The sequence below is a fragment of the Physcomitrium patens genome, chromosome 9 (genome assembly GCF_059467195.1).
Source record: "Physcomitrium patens ecotype Gransden chromosome 9, ASM5946719v1, whole genome shotgun sequence".
NCBI lineage: Eukaryota > Viridiplantae > Streptophyta > Bryopsida > Funariales > Funariaceae > Physcomitrium > Physcomitrium patens.
The window spans coordinates 10,080,558-10,107,834 of record NC_143418.1 but is presented as its reverse complement, the minus strand read 5'-3'; the positions used below and the strand labels follow the sequence as shown (position 1 = coordinate 10,107,834).

The 27,277-nt window shown below is 37.3% G+C and overlaps 1 protein-coding gene and 1 long non-coding RNA gene across 6 annotated transcripts; one reads left to right on the top strand and one right to left on the bottom strand.

Annotated features, from left to right (window-relative positions):
* Window positions 1-28: 28 nt before the first annotated feature.
* On the bottom strand, window positions 29-5,408 carry LOC112287080 (NADPH:adrenodoxin oxidoreductase, mitochondrial). Its single transcript, XM_024529723.3, has 14 exons — window positions 5,110-5,408; window positions 4,674-4,812; window positions 4,455-4,559; window positions 4,125-4,238; window positions 3,651-3,704; window positions 3,093-3,209; window positions 2,746-2,855; window positions 2,482-2,555; window positions 2,176-2,237; window positions 1,790-1,988; window positions 1,517-1,577; window positions 1,291-1,358; window positions 893-1,035; window positions 29-470 (listed from the first exon to the last, which is right to left on the bottom strand). Exons 1-14 carry the CDS (start codon window positions 5,199-5,201, stop codon window positions 219-221), a joined length of 1,590 nt encoding a protein of 529 aa, XP_024385491.1. The 5' UTR covers window positions 5,202-5,408; the 3' UTR covers window positions 29-218.
* An 11,293-nt stretch (window positions 5,409-16,701) lies between these two features.
* LOC149988366 (uncharacterized) lies at window positions 16,702-18,780 on the top strand. Of its 5 annotated transcripts, XR_016504745.1 has the most exons (3): window positions 16,702-16,883; window positions 17,077-17,137; window positions 17,901-18,780. It is a non-coding gene; the product is annotated as an uncharacterized LOC149988366 (long non-coding RNA). The 5 variants fall into 5 exon arrangements; XR_016504748.1 differs by lacking the exon at window positions 17,077-17,137 and having other exon boundaries at window positions 16,702-16,851; XR_016504747.1 differs by having other exon boundaries at window positions 16,702-17,216.
* Window positions 18,781-27,277: the final 8,497 nt, after the last annotated feature.

The following is a 27,277-nucleotide window of genomic DNA, read 5'->3' as shown; positions in this document are numbered from 1 at the left end:
GAAAGGCCATCGAGCGGGTCAACACAAGTTTTAAAGTGAAAGTAAGTTTCTGATTGTGCCACAAACGGCGGTATGAACAAGTTAAACATGTTATTGTCCACTAACACAGATCATACCAAGGTTACCAACTTCAGGTAGTATACTAAAGCTTCAGAATTTATTCGTGCCTGAATGACAAACTGTATCAGATGGTCGGGAATTATATCATGAAAATATTATCACGGGGTTTGAGAAGAGACCTGTTTAGCAATGCTAAGCATTTCTTCTCTACAAATTATTTTCTCTTGGGGTTTTCCCTTTTCTGAACCAAGCGCTACCTCAGCTGAATGAATCTTCAACCAATCATCAAACGTAACGATAGAAATGCATCTTTCCTCCAACAACTCCTGAAGCCCTCGGCTTCCTGGAGGGCACGAGCTGGACTGAGAACCTAAGCCTCCAGACGTCCAATCTTCGACTATGCTTTCAACCTGATCGTGGAAAATATCCTAGTGAGTAACGTCAAAAATAATGAACTCACTTATAATGAAGCTTATCATGAAAGAACAGAGCTTACGGGGAACTAACATTATCAGCCATTCAAAGGATCAAAAAGAGAGGAGACTTAAAGAGCGTTCGTCAAGCAAGCCCGCAAGGACAGCTGTAGATGATCTTCATTAACTAGAAACCTAGCAAAGGACGTTGGGCATTACATTCAAAAAATTCACTTGATGTTCCATTGCGACGATAATGGGTATATATACGATGATGTTGAAAAAGATGTTACGGATGGAACAAAATTCTGAGGTGACAAAAAAATTTAAACAATGTAAGTCATGTTCATGGACGCTTTAAAAGCACTCAGTAATTGAATACGTGAAGACGCAAAATCTGCCAGGAAAGATGGCAGTACCGTTTCATCAGCGTCAATGAGATTGGTCCCAATGATCCCAGTGGGCCCCCTTTTCAGCCAACCCACAACAAACAGCCCTGCCACAAAGCTAGACCCTTCCTCTACGCTTCTCAGCACACGACCTTTTGAGTTGGGAACTAAACCTGCAAAGCCCAACGATCATCATATTCCAATTACACGCGTACAAATCTACAAACTAATCTACGCAACTAGTGCAATAACCAGGAAAGTTGGCAGTACTCTTCTTTACTTTCCTTCAATTACTGTAAAAACAGCATCCAAAAACTAACAGCTAACTTGAGATGCACTTTCCTACAAGTGAATATGAATTATGGCATTTTTAGGAAAGTAGGGGGAGGTCCTTGCACCCAACGTTACTTAGATTGTGTAAACCATACCTTGACGGTGATCAAAAGTCAGACCAGGAATAGGAATTGACTTGTAACCAATGCTCTTCAAAACCAATCTGGGAAAAGGTTTAGGATAATTGTTCAGGTATGGGCTCCAGAATCAAAACAGATTACTGCATAGAATATAAATCATCATCTTCGTCTCCAAGACATTATCAGTTATATACAGAGAAGGTAACCATACTGTAGCAATGCTTAGGATAAAGTAAATCACCCGCACGATACTTCCTCAAATTCCCCAGTACCAACTGCTCGTTGAGGTTTATCCTTCTCCCCTAAAAATTGAATATCATTTTACCCCATCAGTAAAAGCCAGCCATACTCACAATCTCTTCAGCAATTCGGGAACTCGGGTTACAATATTGAGCAGAAAAATCTACCAATGCTCGAAGCATACCAATCATTGTTCCCAAATATGTAAGGAGCTTCAATCCATGTCTCTGTGTACATCCAAAATGCCAAATGCAGGGATATGCACGAGAGTCACCTTGCAGTACGGTCTTCTCCAATTTGACGCCTGCAACTCGAGCGCCATCATCCGATGATAGTATTTCCGCAGGATTTCTGTAAAACACAAAGAGAAGCTCCCGGCCTCCGCTGCCATTGTGGACAGGCAACTTCGATCCAGCGGCTTTTACTAGGAGCTCATAGACACGTTTGTGACTCCGACTGGCCTTCATCTCCTCCTGGAAGATTCCATAATGGCTGCAGCATGCAGCCAAGTATTGTTACCTCCACAGAGAGAATGCGGTTACCAGAACTAACCAAAAGTTTGAATCCACAATTTTAAATGAAATTATATGCAGGAAGAGTCGCACATAAATGTCGCAATGCAGTGATCATACTAAAACAAGCGTCGACGTGAAAACCCACCAGGTCAGCAGGTGAAAGGGCAAGATCACAAGCACGCACTTTCACAGACAGCCCTTTAATACCTGCACTTGACCCACCAAACTATCATATTCTGGATGACCTTCAAATCGCCGTCATTAAGGAACAATACAAAGAGTCCATGGGAAAACAGAGATCAATGTCCATAGCTAAATAATAATGGAGAACTCCTAATATTTCTTACAAGAAAAATAAAATAGAATCATTAATAAAGGTAGAGACAGAAAATAGAACACACAACAAAAAGATCAACAATCCACATATAAACAACCCCCTAATACAACTTACCCATAATCTCGCGCAACTCCTTCGCAGTGCAAGCAGCCTGTACAGGTCCACGACGACCCACTAACACGACACGCCTGCATTCAAACCAACCCGAAACCACTGCTAGAGCAATCAAAAGCCCAAATAAATCGCTATCGTATCAAAGATATAAGAAGCCAACGTGCTTTTTGATAATCATTGAAAATCATTGATAAACATGGGTAAATATTGGTAAACATTCACTTTTAGTAGAAGCTCCAAGGAATTACAAGTAGCAAACAGTACCTGATCCGACTCTCCCGTAGTTGGACAAGAGCATGTTCGGCAATATCTGTGGTAGCCAGCTCTTCTGTGGAGCGCAGCAGTATTCGGGCACAATCCAGAGCTACATTTCCCTGCCACCACAGAAGAAAGACTTAGAACCAACAACAAGCTTTTAATATTGTGGATATATCTTCGGTGCACAACCCATTGAGAACTTAGTTGTCAAAGACGAACATTTTCAAATAACTCCATTGCTTAGTGAGTATATATAAGCTCATGCAGCTCCCCGTATTGACAATCTCCAGTGCTTGAGGCCGATTTTGTCCCCACTCGGCTCTCAATATGTAAACAAGACACAAAAAGTTCACCTGACCGAGTACAACCGCAGTATCTGAAGATTGAAGATCTGGTTGCAAGTTGACTTGATCAGGATGACCATTATACCACCAGACAAACTCTCTTGCTGCATGTACGCCTACCAGCTCCTGCAGACTCAACGCGGAAAATATCAGCACAAGTTGTGCTACAGGCACTAATGATGCGAATATTCCAAGAGCTAAACAAATGCTCACAAGGATAAAGTATCACGCACTCAATTCCTTAAAAACAAATCGAAAAACTGATTTGGGAAACATGAACTGCTCTGGCTAAAACGATTCTTGAGGATCTAAAACTATCTCTATAAAAACTTTCTGTAATACCCGCAGGCAGCACTCACTCAAAAATTCAAAATTAATAAAATGAACGCACAATTTTCAAAATCCTTAGAGTAGCTCCTCCTATGTTTTAACACAATCATAATATTCCTAACAATATTCCAGCTTGATAAATGGGTGTGCACGGTCCTAAACGATGCGTGTATGTTGTATCCTGCTGATTATCCCCACAACCAAACAGTAATTAAAGGAGTGGCAAAGAATACGAACCTCTCCAGGGACTCCTAATTTACGGTCACTCTCTGCTCCATACGCAAGAACGACCTGATATGTACAAGGAGGAAATCTGGGTTTAAAGCACACGCCCCCATCACAAACAAACGTCCAACAACATTTATAATAAAAGACAAATTATCACTAATAGTGAAGTCTAGTTTGAAATGTCGCATTTGTTTTACTCTATAATTATTCTTAGAGACCACATATTGGACGATAAATGAGGACCAGCACTTGCTCCTTCACTTCGCCAAAATTGAGACTAGCTCGTCCGAGAGCATAAATGGCCAGAATGAATTTAACTGGGTACATGCGCACATTCTCGCTGCTCAATTTATGGTCAGGTAAGCACGAAAACATGAGATACTGACAAACTACACGATAGAGTCAGACATAAAAGAACTCGAGTTGCCACGGACCCAACTAGAATTTGTAAGAGGGATAGACCCCAGGTTGAAGAAAACGAACCACGTCATACAACATACGCAGCTCCTCAAGAGAAACATCGGTACCAAGTGTGACATTCCCGAAATAGGAACACCGATCGCTCACTGCCACTCGAGAAAATTGGTTGGTGACGACCTGTCAGCGGCATCGTGAGAACCTACCCTCACAAAGTTTTACATCTTTAAAATAATCTACATTTATGAACCATCCGAAAGGGGTAATGCATCTTCTTTGACAACCAATGAAGAGCAGTGGAAATCCTAACAAATAGCGACGTAAGTGACTGACCGATGGTGAAAACACAAGGGTATTGTAGCTTTTTCAGGTTCTAAAACACAAATTAAATTAAACCTTGGTCTCTGGATGATCGGGAGCCACTCCAGAGCGAACCAACCCAAAGGGAGTGGGCAACCTATCCAAAATGTCCACCTTCGCTCTTTCAAAACGTTTCAGCACCTGCACCAGTATCATTCTCAAAATCAATGCAATCCAATATTAATAGAAGAACAGGGAGATATCTTCCAACACCGTATTAGTCAGTAAAGGGGAACAAAGGCACAATTCACATACCTTCTCAGCAGTGTAAAACCCGGCAGGGCCACTCCCAACAACGCAGACCTGGAGACCACCTGTATGCTGCAATGCAGATGTACTTAAGCTTCTCCAATTCCAGCTCAGAACTTCACCGCCTGTTGCAGTGAAGGAATTTCTGAATGTTCAAAACAAAGACCAAAGTCAGAAATAAACCCTGAACCCCTCATCCTTGGCAACGGGTACGCCTGTAAAAATACGACACGTCAAAATCCCCATCACATAATTCACATCAACATGGCACGAAACCGGATTCCAAATACCAGCTTCTACATCCCAATTCGAGTAAAATCGACCACTGTAACACCCGCATTCAACTTTGATCCGAATCGATGACAAGTACCAATCACGACGAAAATTAATTACACGAAAAAAATAACGTTTCAAGTTTCGATCCAATGAGAGATGACCGTACCGAGGCGCGAATACGCGAGCTCCAAAGAGGCAAGTAGTGAGCGCCCTGGCCATCTGCACCTGCATCGCCCGCGCTCGCCATGTCCTCGCCATTTCACCAACTCCAGCTCCTGCTCCAACTCAAGGTTCGAAACCCTAATCCAGTGGACAAATCGGAACTCTGCACACACACACACACACACTCCTTCCTTCCTACTTACAATTGCAGCAAAAGCCTGCCTCACAACATTGTCACCGGAATCCATGCAATCACGCATTCTAGTGCGAAATGTGAGCACGATGCCGGGCTACCTCGAGGCAACAAGCTCTCTATCGGTCGCAAGCCAATCTGAAGAAGACGACCTTAAGACCAACTCACCTAAGACCGCACATACGTAAGACCGTATCGTATCTAAGACCGTGAATATGTATTGATACATAAAAGACTCCAAATTCAGTGGGGTGCAAACATGACACGTAGGATGTGTCCTTGCACCCACATTATAATGTTGCCCTTATGATTTTGTGATATCCATTGAGTTATTGTTAGCTCTTATTTTTTTAGTAAGTTGTATTAAATAATACATAAAAATGTGATTGTAGTGATTCATTGTAAATGTTTGTGATGATGGAAATTAAAATTAATAACTATTTATCATGGAAAAAAATTAAGTATATTTAAATAATTTTTTAACAAAAGGAGCTGTATTTTAATTATATTCAATTATATTCAAGTGGTCAATGACAATTTTTTTAAATCAAATTTTGACAAAAAAATATATATATATATATATTTAACTACTATTATTATAAATATTGAGAAACAAATAAACACTCACTAAATAAAATTTATAAATATGTTAATAATTATATTTAATTGGTTGAAAAAGAAAAGAATGTAATCGCTTTTTAAATGTGGATGATAAAATGAAATACTGATTCTAGATTATTTTTTTACTTTTTTCAACTTTTCATTCAATAGTTTAAAAAAATTGAAATAAATTTATGTCATGGATATATGCATGTAAGCCAGTAATGACATATATAAATAGAAAGAAGTAAGTAAAAATAGGTGAAAGTAAGTTAATTCTATAGTATTTGGTATGGAAGCTTCCTAGAAGCTTTATAGACATTGCTTTGACTTTATAGGTGTCTTTAATTGACTTTTTGGGATTAGAAAGATAGTCAACAAGTTGGCCATGTGCCACACATGTTGTTAGCTTGAAGACCAAGCTAACTATGTGGCCCACACATAGAAAAAATTGCCTTATAAGTCAAGGCATGTATCCTACAAAGTCAATACATATTGGAGATCCTATAGAATGTAACCACATAGCTCCTAGTAAGATAGTATATATAGAGACAAGAGTGAAGCCTTCTTCACTCTTGTCATGTCTTTTCTTGCTTCCGGTCTAGTTTCAAGGGTCTCTAGTTTTCTTAGCTTTTGGCAATAGCTATTCCAATTTCTTTCTTAATATACATATCAAGTTATTTCTATTTTGTCATCTTTCTTTGAGAGAAGTTTCACTTGTTTATTTTTCTTTATCATGTTCTTCACCTTGATAGATTGACAAGAGTACACTTATAATATCAAAGTTTGTCTAATCTTGATTAAGAATGGATTACCCCTTTTTCTTAATAAGACATAAGCATATTAAAAGTTACGGATTACCCTCTTCTAAATTGATATTTTCTTTAGTATTTTCTTTATTTTCAAGTCTTCTCTTCTATTTGTCTTGAGCGATGTTATACATCTTCTCTTTTCTAAGTATTATCATGGCAGAACTTGCTGAAATGAAGAATGCAATGGCACAAATGCAAGAGCAATTGAGAGAGTTAATGCTTGCGATGCATCAATTCAATTTATCACTACAAAGAGCAACAAGATTTGCAAGAAGTAAAGATATAGAAATGATTGGAGCTGCTTCAATATCTGTACCAAATCATGTCCCTTTTCCTTTGGAAGAATGCCCTTCCAATGTTAGAGAACCAAGAATTATTTTACTCGAGAAGTTTGATGGCACTAGATCAAAGTTTAGAGGATTTATCAATAAAGAACAACTTGTGATTGAACTTCAATCCCAAAACTATCCAATTCCAAGATCGCAAGTTAGATTCATTGATACGCTTCTTTCACATTTAGCATTATCATGGTTTTCATCTTTTCTTGAATGACGAGATCCAATATTGGATAAATTAGAGGCTTTTTTGGCAGAGTTTTGATCCATGTATGGAGAACATGATGCAATTCATGTTACAACCAATAAGATCCATATTTTATGATAAAGCAACCGATCAATAACGTTGTATACTTCTCAATTTTGACAACTTGCAATTAATATCAAATAAGATGATGTTGCACTTATTAGCTAATTTCTCTACGGATTATAATATGAGGTAAAAAAATTAATTTTCAACTTACCTAATCCTCAAACTTTAAGTCAAACAATTCACTTTGCTATGAAGTGCGACAATCGTCTTTTTAAATTTTGATCTGAGAATTGTACAAGTAGACCTGAACGTTACTATAATTCAATAGCAACACCAACATCTCTTCAACACATACATTTGAAAGTGGAGGATATGTAAATTGATGTAGTACGTTTCAAACCTCTCATTGAGCAAGAAAAGACTCATTCTCGTTAGAAAGGATTGTGCTTATATTGTGGAGAATCTAAGCACATTGCTTAACATTACCCAAAGAAGTGATGCAACCATAAAATGAGTAGTACGGCGATCAAAGAAGATAGTATGTCAGAAAACAAATTTGTTCAGCTATAATAGGGACTGTGTGGTTAGAACCTTGTACAACGCCTAGTGAAGGTCCTATCCTCTCCTTAAAACCCTCTCCATGTTTTACGATAAATGTTATTTTAGGACCTAAACATCTCAAAGCCTCTGCCTGGCTAGATTCAAGAGCCTCAACATGTTTCTTAGATGAAAAATTTGCTAAAAGACATAGCATATTTTTAGTAAAGAAAACTAAACCAGTTCATGTAGAAGTCATAGATGGTCATCCGTTGTCTTTAGGAGATGTTATTCATGAAATCCTTCTTATAGAAATAGCAACTAATGGTCATAGTAGCTTTGTAATATTTAATACCATTAGATCTCCTTCTAATCCAGTCATTTTAGATTTATCATAGCTAGAAAAATATAACCCTAAAATAGATTGTACTTCTCATAGTCTTCACTTTTCTATAAGTATAAGTAAGAATATAGTTAATCAAGTAGAAAGTCATAAGTCTAGTATAATTAAACCTATATTTGTAGATGCAAGTTCTTTCTTGAATGCTGCAAAAGAAAGATCACCTTGTGTCATTTATGCCACACCTGTTTCTATTGATGGAAAGACTTCAAGTGGCATTCCAAGCCGATATCAAGATTTTCAAGATATATTTGAGAAAAAGAATGTGGATACTCTTCCAGAACATCCTTCCTATGACTGCTCAATTGACCTTCAAGAAGGAGCACAACTGCCATTTGGACCAATCTACAATTTATCTCAAAATGAGTTGGCTAAACTCAAGGAGTATATTAAAGAGAATTTGGCCAAGAACTTCATACGCCATTCCTAATCTCTAGCAGGAGCTCCAATTTTATTTGTGAAGAAAAAAGATGGATCATTGCGGATATGTGTCGATTATCGAGGACTCAATAAAAACACTATAAAAAATAGGTATCCACTATTTTTGATATCTAGACTCCTTGATCAGTTGAATCAAGCTAAGATCTATACAAAAATAGATCTACAAAGAGCATACAATCTAGTATGCATCAAAGAAGGAGATGAATAGAAGACTGCGTTTCGAACAAGGTATGGACATTTCGAATACAACATCATGCCTTTTGGACTTACAAATGCACTAGTAGTATTCCATCATCTAATGAATGATGTTTTTTGAGAGTTTTTAGATGATTTTGTTGTCTGTTACCTAGACGACATCTTAATCTATTCTAAGAACTCAGAAGAATATGAACTTCATATTCGCCATGTATTACAAAAACTAAGAGATGCGAGACTCAATGCCAAGATAGAAAAGTGTATATTTCACACTATTCAAGTCAACTTCTTAGGATATATCATTTGAAATGATAGACTATTGATGGATCCTAAGAAAGTTCAAACTATTATGGATTAGAAGATCCCAAAAATGGTAAGAGATGTCCAATGCTTTTTGGGATTTACCAATTACTATCGGATCTTCATCAAAGAATTCTCTCAAGTTACAGCTCCACTTACACGTTTGACTTGCAAAGACAAACTTCAATGGAATCAAGAAGCAGAAGTAGCATTTGAAGCTTTGAAGATAGCCTTAGATTCTGTACCAATCTTGTATCACGTCAATTTTTCTAAACCATTTCTTATGGAAATAGACGCATCAAACTTTGCTTTGGATGTTGTATTATGACAAATGAGAATAGATAATAAACTTCACCAAATAACTTTTCATTCCAAAAAAATTTCAACAACCGAGATCAATTACGAGATCGACAACAAAGAACTTCTTACAATCGTGGATTTGTTTCAAGAATAGCGCCATTATCTAGAAGGTGCTTCTAGCCCAATCACAATATATACGGATCACAAGAATCTTGAATATTTTATGTCAGTACGTATTTTGAATCGTCGCCAAGCCCGTTGGAGTATGTCTTTGTCAAGATTTGGATTTAAGATCACTTATCGACCAGAAAAACAACAAAGTTTTATCAAATGTACTCTCTAAATGATCTTACCTTGTACCAAAGGAAGGAGATGTTGCTTTTGATCAACAATGAATAATTCTCTTGAAGCCAGAGCATCTTCATCTTCAAGCAATGAAATCAACACTGACTGTTGATTCAACTTTCATTAAGCAAGTTCAGTCAAGTATGTCTTTTGATCTTCTTATTCCTGATATTAAGGAAAATCCTTCAAAGTCTCATGATATTTCAAAGTCTCATGAATTCAAGAAGAATCTACTATATTTTGAGGAACGCCTATATGTTTCAGAAGGTGAAGCTCGATTATGTATTCTTCAAGCTCGTAATGACTTTCCAGCAACAAGACATTTTGGGTACAATAAAACTTTGGAACTAATATCCAGGGACTTTTGGTGGCCACAAATGTGGAAAGCAATCAAAGATTTTGTACAATCTTGTGATGTTTATTCGAGATCAAAAACTCCTTGTCATCGACCTTAAGGACTTCTTCAGCCATTACCCATTCTAAAACAACCATGGTCTTCTATTTCTATGGATTTCATCACGGATCTTCCAATCTCAGATTCTTATGACTTTATATTTGTAATAGTAGATCATTTTACGAAGATGGAACATTTTGTACCATGTACAAAATCTATCATAAGTGAAGAAATAACTAAGTTCTTTCTTGATAATATCTATCGCTATCATGGATTATCCAAGGATATTATATCAGATAGGGAAACTCAATTTATATCAAGTTTTTTGCGGACTCTTTTCAAGATTATAAAAGTAGATTTAAAACTATCTTCAGCATTCCATCTTCAAACTGATGGACAAATGGAGCATGTTAATCAAGTTTTGGAGCAGTATTTAAGATGTACCATTAACTACCAACAAGATGATTGGACAACTCTTTTGCCATTGGTAGAGTTTTCTTACAATAACACGATATATTCTTCTACAAAACAAACATCTTTCTTTGCCAATTATGGTTATCTTCCACAACTTGATACTTTTGACTTTTCAAAAGTTGATAATCCTATTGCGAAAGTTTTGGCAATTCATTTCTCAAAGCTACATGCAATGATGAAAGTGTAGTTAAAAGAAGCTCAAGAACAACAAAAGGTCAATGCAGATGTCTATCGAAAGGAACAACCACCATTCCATATGGTTGATAAGGTATGATTACTTTGTCATAATATCAAGACCACTCATCCTTGTAATAAGTTGGACTATCGAAGGCTTGGACCATTTTCTATTTCTATTCAAATCAATTCAGTTGAATATCGTTTACACCTATAGGATTCAATAAAAATCCGTCTTGTATTCTATATGTCTCTTCTTGAACCATACAAGACAATGGACATACCAAGAAGAAGACAAGCTCCACCTTCTGCCATAGAAGTGGAGAATAATGAAGAGTTTGAAGTAGAAGAAGTCTTAGATTCAAGGCGGCACCAAAATAAATTGAAATATCTTGTCCATTGGTGCAGATATGATATTAGTGAACGCACATCAAAGCCAGTAAAGAATCTTCCAAATATAACAAAGACGGTAGAGGCTTTTCATCAACAACATCCATCAAAATCAAGATGAAAACCTTCTTTATAAAAGAAACAAGATTTGGACAAGATAACATTCTACTTTCAATCTTTCTTTGTAGCTTCTATATAGTCGTGATGCTCAAGAGATGGAGAACCAACAACCAACGAATTCGACTGAAGAGCCTTTGTTTGTTGACCTGCCGAACGAAACATTACCATTGTCACAACCTTCCAGACGATGTAATCGAGATAAAGATCTTCAAGAACGACATGTTCTTCCTCGAATAGATGGCAAGATACAACGCGTTTGGTATCACGACCTTGGAGGAGACTCCCGATATTTGGTGATTTTACTAGAGGTAGGAACAACTCCTGATGGTGTTCCAAATGTTTTATTCGAAGGAAGTTATGAAGGCCTCAACAATAATCAAATAAGTGGGTGATCTTCCCGCCCAAGTATGGGACACTATCAATGGTTGAGAGGCCCTATCAATCATCTTCGAAGAGAACAAAGATCAGAGTATGTAGCGAATATAATTTGTTGCATCATAGATTTCCTCAACATATGATTACCGCTCCTCGTGGAACTCATTCCTAGAAGGTGGGGTAATGTCACGGACATATGCATGTAAGACAATAATTACATAGAGAAATAGGTAGAAGTAAGTAAAAGTATGTGAAAGTAAGTTAATTCTATAGTATTTGGTATAGAAGCTTCTTATAAGCTTTATAGATGCTACTTTGACTTTATAGGTGTCTTTAATTGAGTTTTTGGGATTAAAAACGTGGTCAACAAGTTAACCGTGTGCCACACATGTTGTTAGCTTGAAGACCAAACTAACTATGTGGCCCACACGTAGAAAAACTTGCTTTATAAGTCAAGGCATGTGTCCTACAAAGTCAACACATATTGGAGGTCCTATAGAACGTTGCCATATAGCCCCTAGTAAGATAATATATATAGAGACAAGAATGAAGCCTTCTTCACTCTTGTCAAGTCTTTTCTTGCTTCTAGTCTAGTTTCAAGGGTCTCTAGTTTTCTTAGCTTTTGGCAATAGCCATTCCAATTTCTTTTCTTTATATATATATATATATATATATATATATATATATCAAGTTATTTCTATTTTTTCATCTTTCTTTGAGAAAAGTCTCACTTGTTTATTTGTCTTTATCATGTTTTTGTCCTTGACAATTTAATAACACGCTTTGTATTTTTTATTCTAAAGACTTCATTGTAATTAATGTGTAAAAAGAATTAATGAAAAATAGATTAATGATTTCTTAAATTCTTACAATTTTTTTTTTATCAAATAATTCATATCTAAAGTAAATATTTTGAACCATATTAGCTTTTGTGCAATCCAATTTTTTTTTCTTTTGATATTTGGTATTGAGTTGTCTTATAATTTTATTATTGGTTAAAAGGATCAATACTTTTATTTTAAATTAATAAATTAATTTTACATCAAAATACTAAAAAAGCACAACAGTAATTCATATTTTTTCAAAAGAAAACAAAAATATTTGTAATACAATTCAAATTATTCCTTAACAACACAAACAATCTAAAACAGCAACTGTGTTTACGCTTTTATACTCAAATAAGATAGAGCTTATCATTTGACCTATCAAATAATAATACAAAAATATATTAAAATAATTTTAAGTTCCTATTCTTTCTTGACATTTAAAAATAATTATCAAAATTTAAGAGACGACTTATAGATTTCAAATTATATATATATATATATATATATATATATATATGCATGTATATATTCAAAGATTATGCTCAAAAAAATTGACATCTAATGTTAGAATCAATTAAGTCTTCTTATTAAACATTCTAAAAAAAAAAGTAATAAATTTGGACAAATTTCATGCACTTTATATAATATTTTTAATTATTTACTTATAATTTTTTTATAAAATATTATTTTTCAACAAACAATTATATTTTACAATCTTCTTAAGAATTTTGTAACTCATACTTATATTTGTGTCTTATTAATACATAATTAAGATGTAGCTTTATATATACTAACTGAACCAGTGTAGTTGTCACGAAAACATTTTATTTGAAGACATTTTCTTTGTGTGGAATGTGTCTCGACTTGTACCATCGGTGGGATGTCTAGTTGCTCGGCGTTTAAGAGGATAATGCTGGTGTTAATCTATGTTAATATTTGCCTTGAAAGATTAATTTACAGGATCAGCTACAAAGTTTATCACACCCACACAATAAACTTACATCAGCTACACATGCTCCGTATCGATGCTTGAAACTTGCGACTGCGATTGACGGTATTGATTCCAATATCGTGCTTTTCTACACATGCTCCGCTTCACACTGGACGGGAGTGGGATCGGAAGCATAACTTGAACCATGAGACATGAAACAGTGGAGCTTGATGGCTAGTTTAGATTAATAGCTGGTTTTTAAAATATAAATAATGTACTTCTCAACTTTAGGTTGTGTAAAACTTCATCTTTTGTGCATAGAATATACAAATTGGTACATCAAAATGTTATTTTGATCTGTTTGTATTTCACTGTTGGTGTACAGGAAAGTGGGCCAGTTCCAGCTCCTACAACAAAGGGAAAGTGGATTTTTGAATTCCACTCAATCTCAGACCCTTTTCGATTCCTAGTGTGAAGCGGCTGCACAATATTTTGACAATGTCCGACGCTGGCAGTTGCAGACTAGATTTGTCGACGATGTAGTGCTTCTATTCTGAGAATGTTCAACTCTTGGAGAAAAATTCTTTGATGTATATTAGCTCCAGAACGATCATGCAATTGAATCCTAACAATTTCTTGAAGACTGCATGTTTTAGTGATGATTTGTCAATTTCAGGAGTGCTTAAGAAGAAGCAGATTCTCCCTCTTTTTGACTTTGAATCAATCTGGATCGGATCCTCGTGGAGTAGGAAACTAAAAATCTGTATCTCTTGCAACCATTTTACAAACAATTAAGTTGTTGATCCCTATTGATCATACTCCATACTGATCATACAATGGCCTCTTCTCATCAACTGACAGAATTTACAATGGAGGGCACGAACAAAATCAGTACCGATAAAACAAACTAATGTAACACAATGATAAATCTAAGATCATTGACGGAGTTCACTTGTAAAATTCACCTCGTTTAAAATAAGAGAAGATCCACCTGCAAGAGCCCTGTGTTTCAAATATATCAAACATACGAAACATACTCTACTCCACTCTCTAGGAATTTGTGCAACAATCACAAAGCAGTTCTTAAAGCTGATCAACAACAGCGCACACAAAGTGCAACAAACAAAATGAAAACATCAAGATGACTATCGGCAGTTAACAGAAAAAAGTCTACATCGTAAAACATCAACATCAAACATATCAAACATATCAAACATATAAAACATTCTCTACTGCACCCTCCAGAAATGACAACAAACGCACGTTAATTCACCCATCTTAAGAAAAGTAAACATCCATATATTTTCAACAATTCAGAATGTACAGCGAAGGGGAGAAGAGCAGCTACCGTCGGGGTAGATACAAAAAAAACCTCTCAAGGGATCTTGAAGGTATTTGTCGATATGGTCAAAAGTGTGCACTCCCTCTCCCTACGTTCTCTCGAGTAAACAGCAACTAAGCACTCTGAACCTGTTTTAATTGCTTTCAGCTGTTCCTGTGCAATCACTTAGTAACAAAATGTGCAAAACAATAATAATGACAACAGTGAACCCGTGAACAAAGAACAACAATGAGAAACTGTGAAGTTAATTATGTGAAGTGAACATTGTCATTGTCCTGCTTAATCCCCTTCATGCCGCTCAGATACTATCACCAGCAATCCAGACAAACTTGTCTTTAAACTTTGATAGTTTTATGAAATTACATTAGAAGTAACCTATAACTTGATGATTGGGCCACAAGCCTTGCAATCATTAAGAAGTTTCTATAAGATCTTTTGGTAGCTAATATATATGGAGGCAAAATTGAAGCCATCTTTACTCTTGTCAATACCTTTCTTGTATTCTAGCCATAATTTAATACTCTTTAGGTTAACATCTTTAAATCATAACATAAAAAATTAAATATATTTTGTAATATATGTATATATATATATATATATATATATATTTTTTGTAATATATATATATATATATATTGTAAGCAAGAATATACAAAGTTAGTGATGGTTTAGCAAAAAAAAAAATAGTATGCACAAATTATGGCTTAGATGTGCCATATATTAAAGTGCAATCACCAAGTTTCATACTTGCAAAAAATAAGTAAATGAAGAAAATAATCAATTGATAATAAATAGTATATTTTATTTTCAAAACATAATGTAACAAGTCCTTGTTGCAATATGAAGGAATGTATTATTTTAGATTTTGATAAAAAAAACATAAATTAATTTAGCACAAATAAATTTTATTATTTTGCTCACAAAATAAGGATCTTATAAACTTATTATTTATTGATATTATAGAAAAAATCAAATGTTTTTTCTCTTGATTTAATAAAATGTTTTATATCATTAATATGTCAATTATACATTTCATAGACCTAAAATAATCTTTTTATATACAATACAAAGAATATTACAAAAAAAATTAATATAATAGTTAGAATAAAATTTGGCATTTTTAAAATTTATAGATATTATTATTTACATTTTTTTGAATATTTTTGTGTTTCACCACTAGAAAATTATCTTATTGTAATTAATACTATTTTAAAACTTTTTAATATTTATTTAAATTTTATTAAATTAAATTTTATTACTGAAATCTACTTTTACATAAAATTAGAAAGTGTAATTTGACTCTCAGTTTATATTAATAAAACATATAATAAATTTTAATAAATAAAATGTAAAGTTAATATATTCTACATAAGATTATTTAAAACATATAAAAATGTGTTTCAGTAAACTATAAAAATATAACATGTAACATTTATATTTCTAATTTTTATATATTATATAATTTAATTCTATTACAAATTTATCATAAATTAAAATCATTGTTCATTTATTTTTAAAATTTTAGATCCTAATTATAAACTGTAAAGAATTATAAATGAAAAAATAGAAATTTAAAAAAATCAACATCTATGATAATATTAGAAGAGAAAAGTAAAAAGTATATAGAGAAAAAACTTTAAAAGATTTAAAAATCTAATTAAAGACTTTATTAAAAATACAACATGCATAGAAAAAAATATTTTTTTTAATATTTTTTCCAAATATTGCAAGAATATTTATTATAATTAATGAATTCTCTACAAAAAATCTTTCACATCAATCCCCATCAAGCGTTACCACCCACTATTGTAGCTAAAAGTAAAAGTAATAAACGGTGGTCTTTTGTTGTCCATGTGCAGCGTCTCCGTCGTGAGCGACGGAGACGAGGACGCCATCGGCTGGAACTACGAGAATCCGCAGTGGGAAATTCGTCTCCGCAATCCCTCGGAGACTCCGTAGCCCTAATACACATTTCATGCAGCGAATTCCAGTGCGAAGGATTCCTCAGGTACCCAACAAAGGGCTTCGTGATCTGTTGAGGTTTGTGGACCAATGTTTAGCTATCTCGTTGCAAACCATTGTTTATGGATCCGCTCTTCGGCATTGTCAGTTTGAGTTCTTGTGGTGCTTTTAAATGGACGGTTTAAGAGGGGTTTGTAGTTTGAGGTAGCCGACGATGTAGTCCGATTGTGCGGTAGATTCGAGCTACAGTGGTGCAGGATTGGAGTGACAGGAATAGGAGAGCAGCAATGAAGGTGCGGGCGGCGGTTCGCCGATTGTGCGAGTACTGCAAGGTGGTCAAGCGTCGGAACAGAGTTTTCGTATTGTGTACCGTGAACCCAAAGCATTAGCAACGTCAAGGGTTCTGTGATTGTGCGTTCGATGCCGAGATTCCTTCCGTGTAACCTATTTACCATGCTTCCTTCAATTGAGGCCATTTATCCTTTTTTCTTTTTTTTTCTTTTTTTTCTTTTTTTCAATCCGCGCAAGCGTAGCGATTGACTTTCTGAGTTTTTCCTCTTGTTAGAAGGCTAGTGGAGCATGACATTAACTTTAGCTGACATTTGCTTCTCGATTTTCCTGGAATGTTGTTTGAAAAATCCGGAACGCTCCCTTGCGTGTCTCGTCCTTGCAGAAGGGTTTTGGGCTTCTGTTTGCACTTTGTAGAGATTGCACACGTCCATTCAGTTACAAGATTGTGTTATTGGTTATCAGTCTATATGAGGCTCAGAACACTACCAAAGGCTTTCTTTGATTCTTCTGCTTCTGTTTCGAGCTAACATAGTCAGATTTTATGAGACACCTTAGTGGGGTGTTAATTGTGAGTGCTCGCGAGGTGCGTGTATTGCGTTCTTATTTTAATTGATGATGCTTCTAGATGTACCAAGTCCGTAGTTTGCACTGCGCTTCGCGAATCATAAATTCTTTTACAATATGCGATGTACTGGTAAATTTTCGCACCCGGCTCAAACCTCACTCTCACAATGCTGGCTGAGATCTGATATAGTGGTGTTTCATACTTAATTTCTCATGTAATCCGTATGCGGACAAATGCAGGCCACTCGATTTCTTGAGGCGGACCCCAAAGTCTTTCAATACCCAACCCTCTCAGACTGTTAGTCTAGTTAAACCTGTAGAGTCTAGTGAGGGCGTTGGGTTAGCATCTATACTACCAAGTGTTACAGAAGCTACAAGTTCCTGATTTGTTCCTGCAACAAGATCTATATGATTGTCTCGATTCCATTTTAACTTTGTTACGAATTTTAGTTGGACTATTTATGGTTTCAGAGAACCCATTGTGCCTTATGAACCATACGTGGGGTTTGCCACATCTCAACGTTATGATTTTGAACACGAGTCCTCAGCAATTCCTCTGTTATTGATCTCTGCAGTGATTGAATCTGTGGGTCATGATATCATTCACTATTGGTTTCACTGAGAAAGAAAGTTTTAGAAAAAACTATTGCATTACTGGTGGACTACTGGTGGACTGGTGAAGAATGTGTCGTTGCCTTAATGACCTTTTTAAGCAAGGTATGTTGGTAAGGGGAGATTGATCCAGCAAGAAGAGGATGTCGTGTGTCGAGCATCAAAGATGCAGCAGATTCAAGGTTTGCAGCACCCTCTCTTTGAAAGTCTTCACAGATTCACAATAGGCGATTTAGATTGCTTACTTCTTCTGTAGTTGTGCCTGTTGATTTTGTGCCATGATACCTAATTGTTATTGAAAATCAGCAAGTACTTGCTTAGTTACAACCACATAGTATGTGGTTAATAGTAGAAAGGCAGCAAAGAATTAAAGTAAGTTATTGTGATGGCACCAAGGGTTTAGTTGGATGAGGTAGAAATGGATGTAATATCAAAAGGATGGAAGTTGCCTAGTTGGTGAAGAAACCACTATTTATAAGTAAAGAGTGTTGGAAGTAAGAATTATCTTTCTCTTAGACTATAATCCTTGTTGATGTTAAGTGTTTGTAGCTTTTAGACTTCTTTTCTTTAATAGGTTACGGACCAACTCACATTTGCTTGAGTAATTTTTGAAGTTCTTTGAAGTTGTTTGGTAAGTGTAGAGTAAATCAAGTTGTTGTTGTTGATGTTAAGCTTTGGAAAAACCTAACTTTCAGATTCAGATCTAAATCTAGATCATGGTTTGCTCTTACTTGTGGTTAAGAGCATTTTGGTATTAGTGTCTCATTTTTTCACTTATAGACAAAGTTTGCATTGTGTTTTTGCTGAGATAGATCCTTGGTAATCTAACTTTATGATTTCATGTCCCAAAGTTGTTGATTGTGCTTAAAAGGCCTCTTATGGCATATAAAGCTTCTGTTAGGAACATAGTCCTTAGACCTTTCTAGAGACAAGTTTCTAGAACCTTCTAAAAAGAAGTCTCTAGAAACTTCCAAAAGATTCTTTGAATATTCTCTTAAAATATTCTTCAAAGATTCTCTAAAGATTCTTTAAAGATTCCCTAAAGATTTCATTAGAAGGCTCTAGAAGATTCTTAGAATATTCTAATAGATTCTAGGAAGTTACTTGAGAAGCTTCCTAGCTCTTGGGTAGTTGCTCGAGAAGCTTCATAGTTCTTGGGAAGCTTCTTGATGCGCTTCCTTAGAACTATAGGCCAGTAGTATATATAGGAGTCGAGGCTGAAGAGTTCTTCAGTCTCGACAACACATCTCTTGGAGTTTTAGCTCACCTTTCTGGTGTTGTTCTTGTACTCATCTATTTAATCTAGTTTTGCCACTTCTTCTTGAACTTCTTGTTAGATTTCAAGTCTGTATTTTGTGTCCGTGACAGTTTGTCGAGACTCCCTTTATATTAATATGAGAGCTGAATCCTTCTTGTTTGAGAGCGGATTACCCCTCTTCTTGAAGGTATTCTAGCGCTTTAGGGGTTGCGGATTACCTTCCTCTAAGTTGATATTTTTTCAATCACAATATCAGAGCTTAGTTCTTTGAGGCAGAGAGTGGACTACCCTTTTCCTTTGAGATACTTGAGGGTTCTAAGGGTTGCGGATTACCCTTTCTTGGACTGATATTAATTCCTTCTTTTTGTTTAGCATAGCTAGTAGAAAAGACTGTTAACATCGATTTCAGAGCTTTGCCTTCTTGATAGAGTGCGGATTACGCCTCTTTTCGAAAGCATTGAGGCATTTGTAGAGGTTGCGGATTATCCTCCTCTAAAACTGAAATCGTTTAGTGTTTTTTTTCCTTTTCTCCGAGTAGGTTTTAGTGACAGGTAGTGCTACAATTTTCTCCAAGAGACTTAGCAATTTCTTCTTCTCTCAAAATTTTAATCCATCTATTCTCTAAATATGGAAGTAGACTAGGTCATAAACAGTGCATCTCCACAAGTAGACAATAGAGTGGCAACTCTTGCAGATCTTCAAGCTCTTATGAATAGTGTACGAAAGGAGATTGTATTTCTTCGCAATCCAAGTAAAGAACCTCAAATTGATCTAGTGACCGAAGAAGCTAGACGCGAAATTCATAGCCTACAACAAGACATTGTTCGATTGAGAGAAGCAAGACATGTGTCACATACGACCCCTATAGATACTTCAAGGATTAGTACGAAAGAACCAAAAGCGAGTATGCCAGACAAGTTTGACGGAACAAGAGCCAACTTCCGAGGTTTTGTGCAACAAGTACGGCTTTACCTACGCCTATACCCTTCTCGTTATCCGAATGGATTTACTCAGGTTGCTTTCATAGGTACTCTTCTATCAGGAAATGCTCGCTCTTGGTTTGCTCCACTATTGGAGAAGGATTCTCCAATATTGTACGACCTAGAGGCTTTCATAGAGAGACTTACTGCTGCGTTTGGAGATAGCGATCGAGAAAGAGTGGCTGAAAGAAAGATACAAAATCTGCGACAAGGATCACGTTCTGCTGCAATCTATGCTCCAGAATTTCAACAGCTTACATGTGATTTTGATTGGAATGATAAGGCGTTCATGACACGATTTCGATATGGACTGAGAGATGATGTCAAGAACTTATTGATCACCATGCCTAAGGCGGATACTTTAGAAGAACTTATATCTCAGGCAATTATTTGTGACAACCGCCTCTTTGAATTACGACAAGAAAGACGATTAGGCTTGAGAAATGATGGAGCATTTGCTACATTTTCAAAAGGTCTAGAGAATCACTCCACAGATCCTGAACCCATGCAAATTGATGCGGTACGTTTCAAACCCCTCACAGCTGAGGAAAGGAAGCGACGGTTTGAACAAAACTTGTGTTTATATTGCGGAGAAGCGGGCCATAAAGTTGTAGATTGTCGGAAGAAACAGAAGCCTCAAACAACAAGACTCAGGAGTATAAGCATGCAGGTAAACAAGGACGCCCAGCCACAATAGGGACCGTGCGGCTGGACATCTCAACATCCAAAATTAATCAAGGTCCCTTTCTCTCAGCTCAACCTTCAGATTGTTTTATGGTACCTTTACATCTGGGTATTCAAGAACTACAAGTCGATGCTTTATTAGACTAGGGTGCATCCGCTTGCTTTATAGATGAAGAGTTTGTCAAGCTTCACAATATTTCTCTGGTAAAGAAACTTAAGCCTATCCATGTAGAAGTCATAGACGGACGACCATTGTCTTCGGGAAATGTTATCCATGAAACTAAACCATTGAAGGTACGTCTTGAAAACCATGAGAGCAATATTGTGTTTAATGTTATCAAGACCCCTTCATGTCCTATCATTTTGGGACTATCTTGGCTTGATAGATATAATCCATTGATAGATTGGAAGTTGCGGAAAGTGACATTTCCAACAAACTCCTTGAAGGTGGAATCTGCCAAGACAATGTCTAGAAACAAATCCTTGTTTATAGGTGCAAGGGCTTTCATGAAGGAAGCCAAGCAAAATACACCTCTTGTCATCTTCGCAACTCCGACTCAAGAAGATGCAACTTCGACTTTGGTTATTCCAAAGCAGTATGAAGAATTCAAAGATGTCTTTGAAAAGAAGAATGCTGATATGCTGCCAGAGCATCGACCCTATGATTGTGCCATTGAATTGCAAGAAGGAGCACAACCACCTTTTGGACCAATCTACAATTTGTCGCAGACGGAGTTGACTGAGTTGCGGAAGTACATTGACGAGAATCTAGCCAAGAACTTCATCCGTCATTCGAAGTTGCCAGCTGGAGCACCAATCTTATTTGTGAAGAAGAAAGATGGCTCACTACGGATGTGCGTGGAATATCGAGGTCTCAACAAGGTGACAAAAAAGAATCACTATCCACTGCCTTTGATCTCTGGTCTTCTAGAACAACTTGGGCGTGCAAGGATCTTTACAAAGATTGACCTAAGGGGAGCTTACAACCTTGTGCGAATCAAGGAAGGAGATGAATGGAAGACAGCTTTTCGAACAAGGTATGGCCATTTTGAATACAATGTCATGCCATTTGGTCTTACTAATGCTCCAGCGGTCTTTCAACACATGATGAATGACATCTTTCGAGAGCATCTAGACGATTTTCTTGTCATCTATCTAGATGATATTTTGATATTTTCTAAGAACGAGGAAGAACATCAGAAGCACGTTCGTCTGGTACTCAAAAAACTACGGGAGCGAGGATTCTATGCCAAATTGGAGAAGTGCTTATTTCACCAAACTGAGATGGAGTTTTTGGGATTCATCGCGACTACGGAAGGATTGAAGATGGATCCAAAGAAGGTAGAAGCAATCATGACTTGAGAAGTTCCGAAGACGGTTAGGGACGTACAATGTTTTCTTGGATTTGCTAACTACTATCGGATCTTCATCAAGAATTATTCTCAAGTTACTGCCCCCCTCACTCGGTTAACGTGCAAGGACAAGCTCGAATGGGGACCTATCGCAGAAAAAGCATTCCAAGATTTGAAGATGGTATTTACTACAGCTCCAATCTTGGTACATCCGGACTTTACAAAGGCCTTTTATTTGGAGACAGATGCTTCGGGTTTTGCTTTGGGAGCTGTACTTTCACAGATGGGCGTAGATGAGAAGCTCCATCCAGTTGCGTTCTATTCTCGAAAATTCTCTGTTGCTGAGATCAACTATGAGATCCACGATAAGGAACTCCTTGCTATAGTAGATTCTTTCCAAGAGTGGCGCCACTTTCTCGAAAGAACTGCACATCCAGTGACCGTATATACGGATCACAAGAATTTGGAGTATTTTATGTCGGCTCGGGTTTTGAATCAGCGTCAAGCTCGATGGAGTATGTCGCTATCCAGGTTCGACTTTGTTATTACTTATCGGCCTGGGAAGCAACAAGGGTTGTCTGATGCATTATCAAGGAGATCATATCTCGCGCCAAAGGCTGGAGATGCAGCATTTGATCAATAGTGCACGACATTGTTGAAGCCAGAGAAATTTCGGCTCAACGCAGCTATTGTACCAATTGATGCTGACTTCCTCGACCAGGTACGGGCCGCAACCATTGAAGATTCTCTAGCCCTTGATATCAAGCAACATGCTAGTAATGATAAATTCAAGATGGAAAGAGACCTAGTATATTTCGAAGAGCAGTTGTATATCCCAAAAGGGCCAACACGACTCTGAGTTCTTCAATCTCGTCATGACTTTCCAGCTGCGGGACATTTTGGATTCAATAAGACCTTAGAACTTATTTCCCGCGATTTTTGGTGGCCTCAAATGTGGAAGGATGTGAAAGATTTTGTTGTATCTTGTGACATTTGTTCAAGATCCAAAAACCCTCCACATCGGCCTTATGGACTTCTACAGCCATTGCCTATTCTGCGCCGACCATGGTCTTCGGTTTCCATGGACTTTATTACGGATCTACCACCATCGAATTCATTTGACAGCATTTTTGTTGTCGTAGATCGGCTTACAAAGATGGCGCATTTTGTCCCTTGCAAGAAGACATCGTCAAGCGAAGACACAGCAAGACTCTTTCTTGATAATGTGTATCGATATCATGGTCTACTAGATGATATCGTATCGGATCGAGGAACCCAGTTTGTGTCAAAGTTTTGGAAATCTCTTTTTGAGATATTGAAGGTGGATATCAAGCTTTCTTCGGCATTTCATCCTCAAACGGACGGCCAAACAGAACGGGTGAATCAAGTTTTAGAGCAATATTTACGTTGCACCATCAACTATCAACAAGATGATTGGGCCGCATATCTACCGCTAGCCAAGTTCACATATAACAACACCCTTCATGCGTCAACTCAACAAACGCCATTCTTTTCCAATTATGGATACCATCTGAAGCTTGACTTATGGAGTTCGTCAACGATTAACAATCCGGCAGCTGAAGGATTGGTGAAGGAGCTTTCGCAGCTTCAAACTACATTGAAGCTTCAATTGCAAACTGCCCAAGAATCTTACAAGGCGTCCACGGACAAATTTCAGAATCAGGCACCTAAATTCACGATTGGAGACAAAGTTTGGCTGCTTCGACGAAATATTAAGACCAAGCGGCCATGTGACAAATTGGACTATCGGAGATTGGGACCATTTGTTATCCAGAAGCAGATCAATCCTGTAGCGTATCGTCTGGAGTTACTAGCTACTATGAAGGTACATCCTGTCTTTCATGTTTCTTTGTTGGAGCCTTATCGAGAATCGTCTTTTCCTGGAAGAGTACAATGTCCACCACCTAGCATAGAAATAGAGAACCACGAAGAATACGAGGTGGAAAAGGTCCTGGATTTACGGCAAAGACGGGGTAAATTAGAATACTTTGTGCATAGGAGCGGTTACAATATTAATGAACGAACATGGGAGCCGGCCGAAAATCTCGCGAATGCGCCGCAAAAGGTACAGGAGTTTCATCGACGATATCCTGAGAAACCCAAGCCGGTTCGACGATAGCTTCTTACTGAAGCTTGCTCATCCAGAAAACAGAAAAGATGAGAGAGCACCACCAAAATCCATAGTTGATGTAGTCATTCTCTCCAAGATAGCGTAGAACTTTGTTAGTAGCCCAAGTTTGTTCTTATTGTTTTAGCCTTTGAATATGGATAGCCAAGATACTATACTTGTCATGTCATCTCAAGCAACTAGCTCACAAAGACGACCGCGAGATGAAGAACCGCCTGCACCACGATGACGTCGAAGGATTCCGAGCAACAGATCGCTGGTGATTGTATTTGAGGTCGAGCCTGCCTACAATGGTCAGCCAGAAGGAGTACTTGCAGGACAATTTCACAATGAAGACACGGAGGTTCATGCTTGGTCAGAAGTTGAAGGCGTGGGCCACTACCATTGGCTTCAAGGACCATTGAATCACTTGCCTCGTGAACAACAATTGGAGTTCATAGCAGAGGTTATGCGACAGATCTTCATTTTCTTGCGTTGGTATTGACTGATGATAACATTGCTTCTCGGAGACCTCGAAGCTAAAGGAGGAGGTGATGTTAGGAACATAGTCCTTAGACCTTTCTAGAGACAAGTTTCTAGAACCTTCTAGAAAGAAGTCTCTAGAAACTTCCAAAAGATTCCTTGAATATTCTCTTAGAATATTCTTCAAAGATTCTCTAAAGATTCTTTAAAGATTTCCTAAAGATTCCCTTAGAAGGCTTTAGAAGATTCTTAGAATATTCTAGTAGATTCTAAGAAGTTACTTGAGAAGCTTCCTAGCTCTTGGGTAGTTGCTCGAGAAGCTTCATAGTTCTTGGGAAGCTTCTTGATGCGCTTCCTTAGAACCATAGGCCAGTAGTATATATAGGAGTCGAGGCTGAAGAGTTCTTCAGTCTCGACAACACATCTCTTGGAGTTTTAGCTCACCTTTCTGGTGTTGTTCTTGTACTCATCTGTTTAATCTAGTTTTGCCACTTCTTCTTGAACTTCTTGTTAGATTTCAAGTCTGTATTTTGTGTCCGTGACAGCTTCCTAGTTGGTGGAAGTTGCTTGAAAAACTTCCTAATTGGTGGAAGTCGCTTGAAAAGCTTCCTAGTTGGTAGAAGTTGCTTGAAAAGCTTCCTAAATAGGAGTATATATTGGAATCGAGGCTGAAGAGTTCTTCAGTCTCGACAACACATCTCTTGGAGCTCTAGCTCATCTCTCTGGTGTTGTTCTTATATTCATTTGATTAATCTAATTCTTGCCAGTTCTTCTTGAACTTCTTGTTAGATCTCGAGTCTGTATTTCTGTGTCCGTGACAGTTTGTCGAGACTGAACTCACCTCAGATATCAGAGCTAGTTCCTTCCTCGTTAGAATGTGGATTACCCCTCTGCTTGAAGGTGTACTAGCGTTTTCGAGGTTGCGGATTACCCTCCTCTAAACTGATACTTTTTTTGTTACAATATTGGAGTCTTATTCTTCTTGGAGAGAGTGGATTATCCCTTTTTTTGAAGCTCTTAAGGCATTTTAGAGGTTGCGGAGTACCCTCTTCTAAACCAATATTGTCTTCTTGTAGAGTCATTTCTGTCCTTCTCTTAGAATGGCTGGAGGCCAAGACATTAGTATGACGAAAAGTTCGGAGTCCAAGTTGGATGCTATCATGAATGCCCTCGCTACATTATTGCAAAGAATTGCAGAGATTGAAGGAGTCGTGGCAAGGCTTCATAATGATAGAGCATCTGGGATGGCACAATCTAGGTTGCACCAGCCTCAAACTTCTGCACTTGGAGAAGCAACTTTGCCTCAGGTTCAACAAGCACCGCTACTTTTACAACATAAGGAGCCACGAGTTAGCCTTCCGGACAAGTTTGATGGTACGCGTTCCAAGTTTCGAGGATTTGTCAATCAAATCAGGTTGATAATAGTTTTACAGCCTGAATACTATCCAACGGAGGAGTCACATGTTGGGCTTGTTAGAACCTTACTTATAGGGCAAGCTCTATCATGGTTTGTTCCTTTGTTTGAGGAATGATCATCCATACTAAACAACTTTGAAACCTTTTTGGAAGCGTTTGTGGAAGCATTTGGTGAACATGACAAGGTTCGATGGGCTACAACAAAGATTCGGTCACTACGACAAGCGATGCGCTCTACATCAATTTATACATCAGATTTCAGGTAATTAGCATGCGACATCAATTGGGACGAAGAAGCATTGATGAGTCAATTCTATTGGGGTTTAAGGGACGATGTGAAGGATTTGCTGCTAACTCTTCCTGATCCACGAACGCTCAATAAAGCTATTAGCCAAGCTGTGAAGTGCGATAACTGCCTATTCCAACGTCGCCAAGACCAATGCTCAAGACAACATATGGTTCGTCACGTCCCAATTATGTCGACAAGCAGCGTGAATTCCCATTCAGAGGTAGAAGACATGCAAATTGATGCGGCACGTGTCAAATCTCTTACTCTAGAAGAAAAAAAGTGATGTATGGAAGAAGATCTATGCTTATATTGTGGTGAAGAAGACCACAAAGTTGGAAACTATCCCAAGAAGCAAAATCGATGCATTGTCAGGACCAGGGGTGCATTTGTTCAAGAAAACGAGGATGCCTAGCCA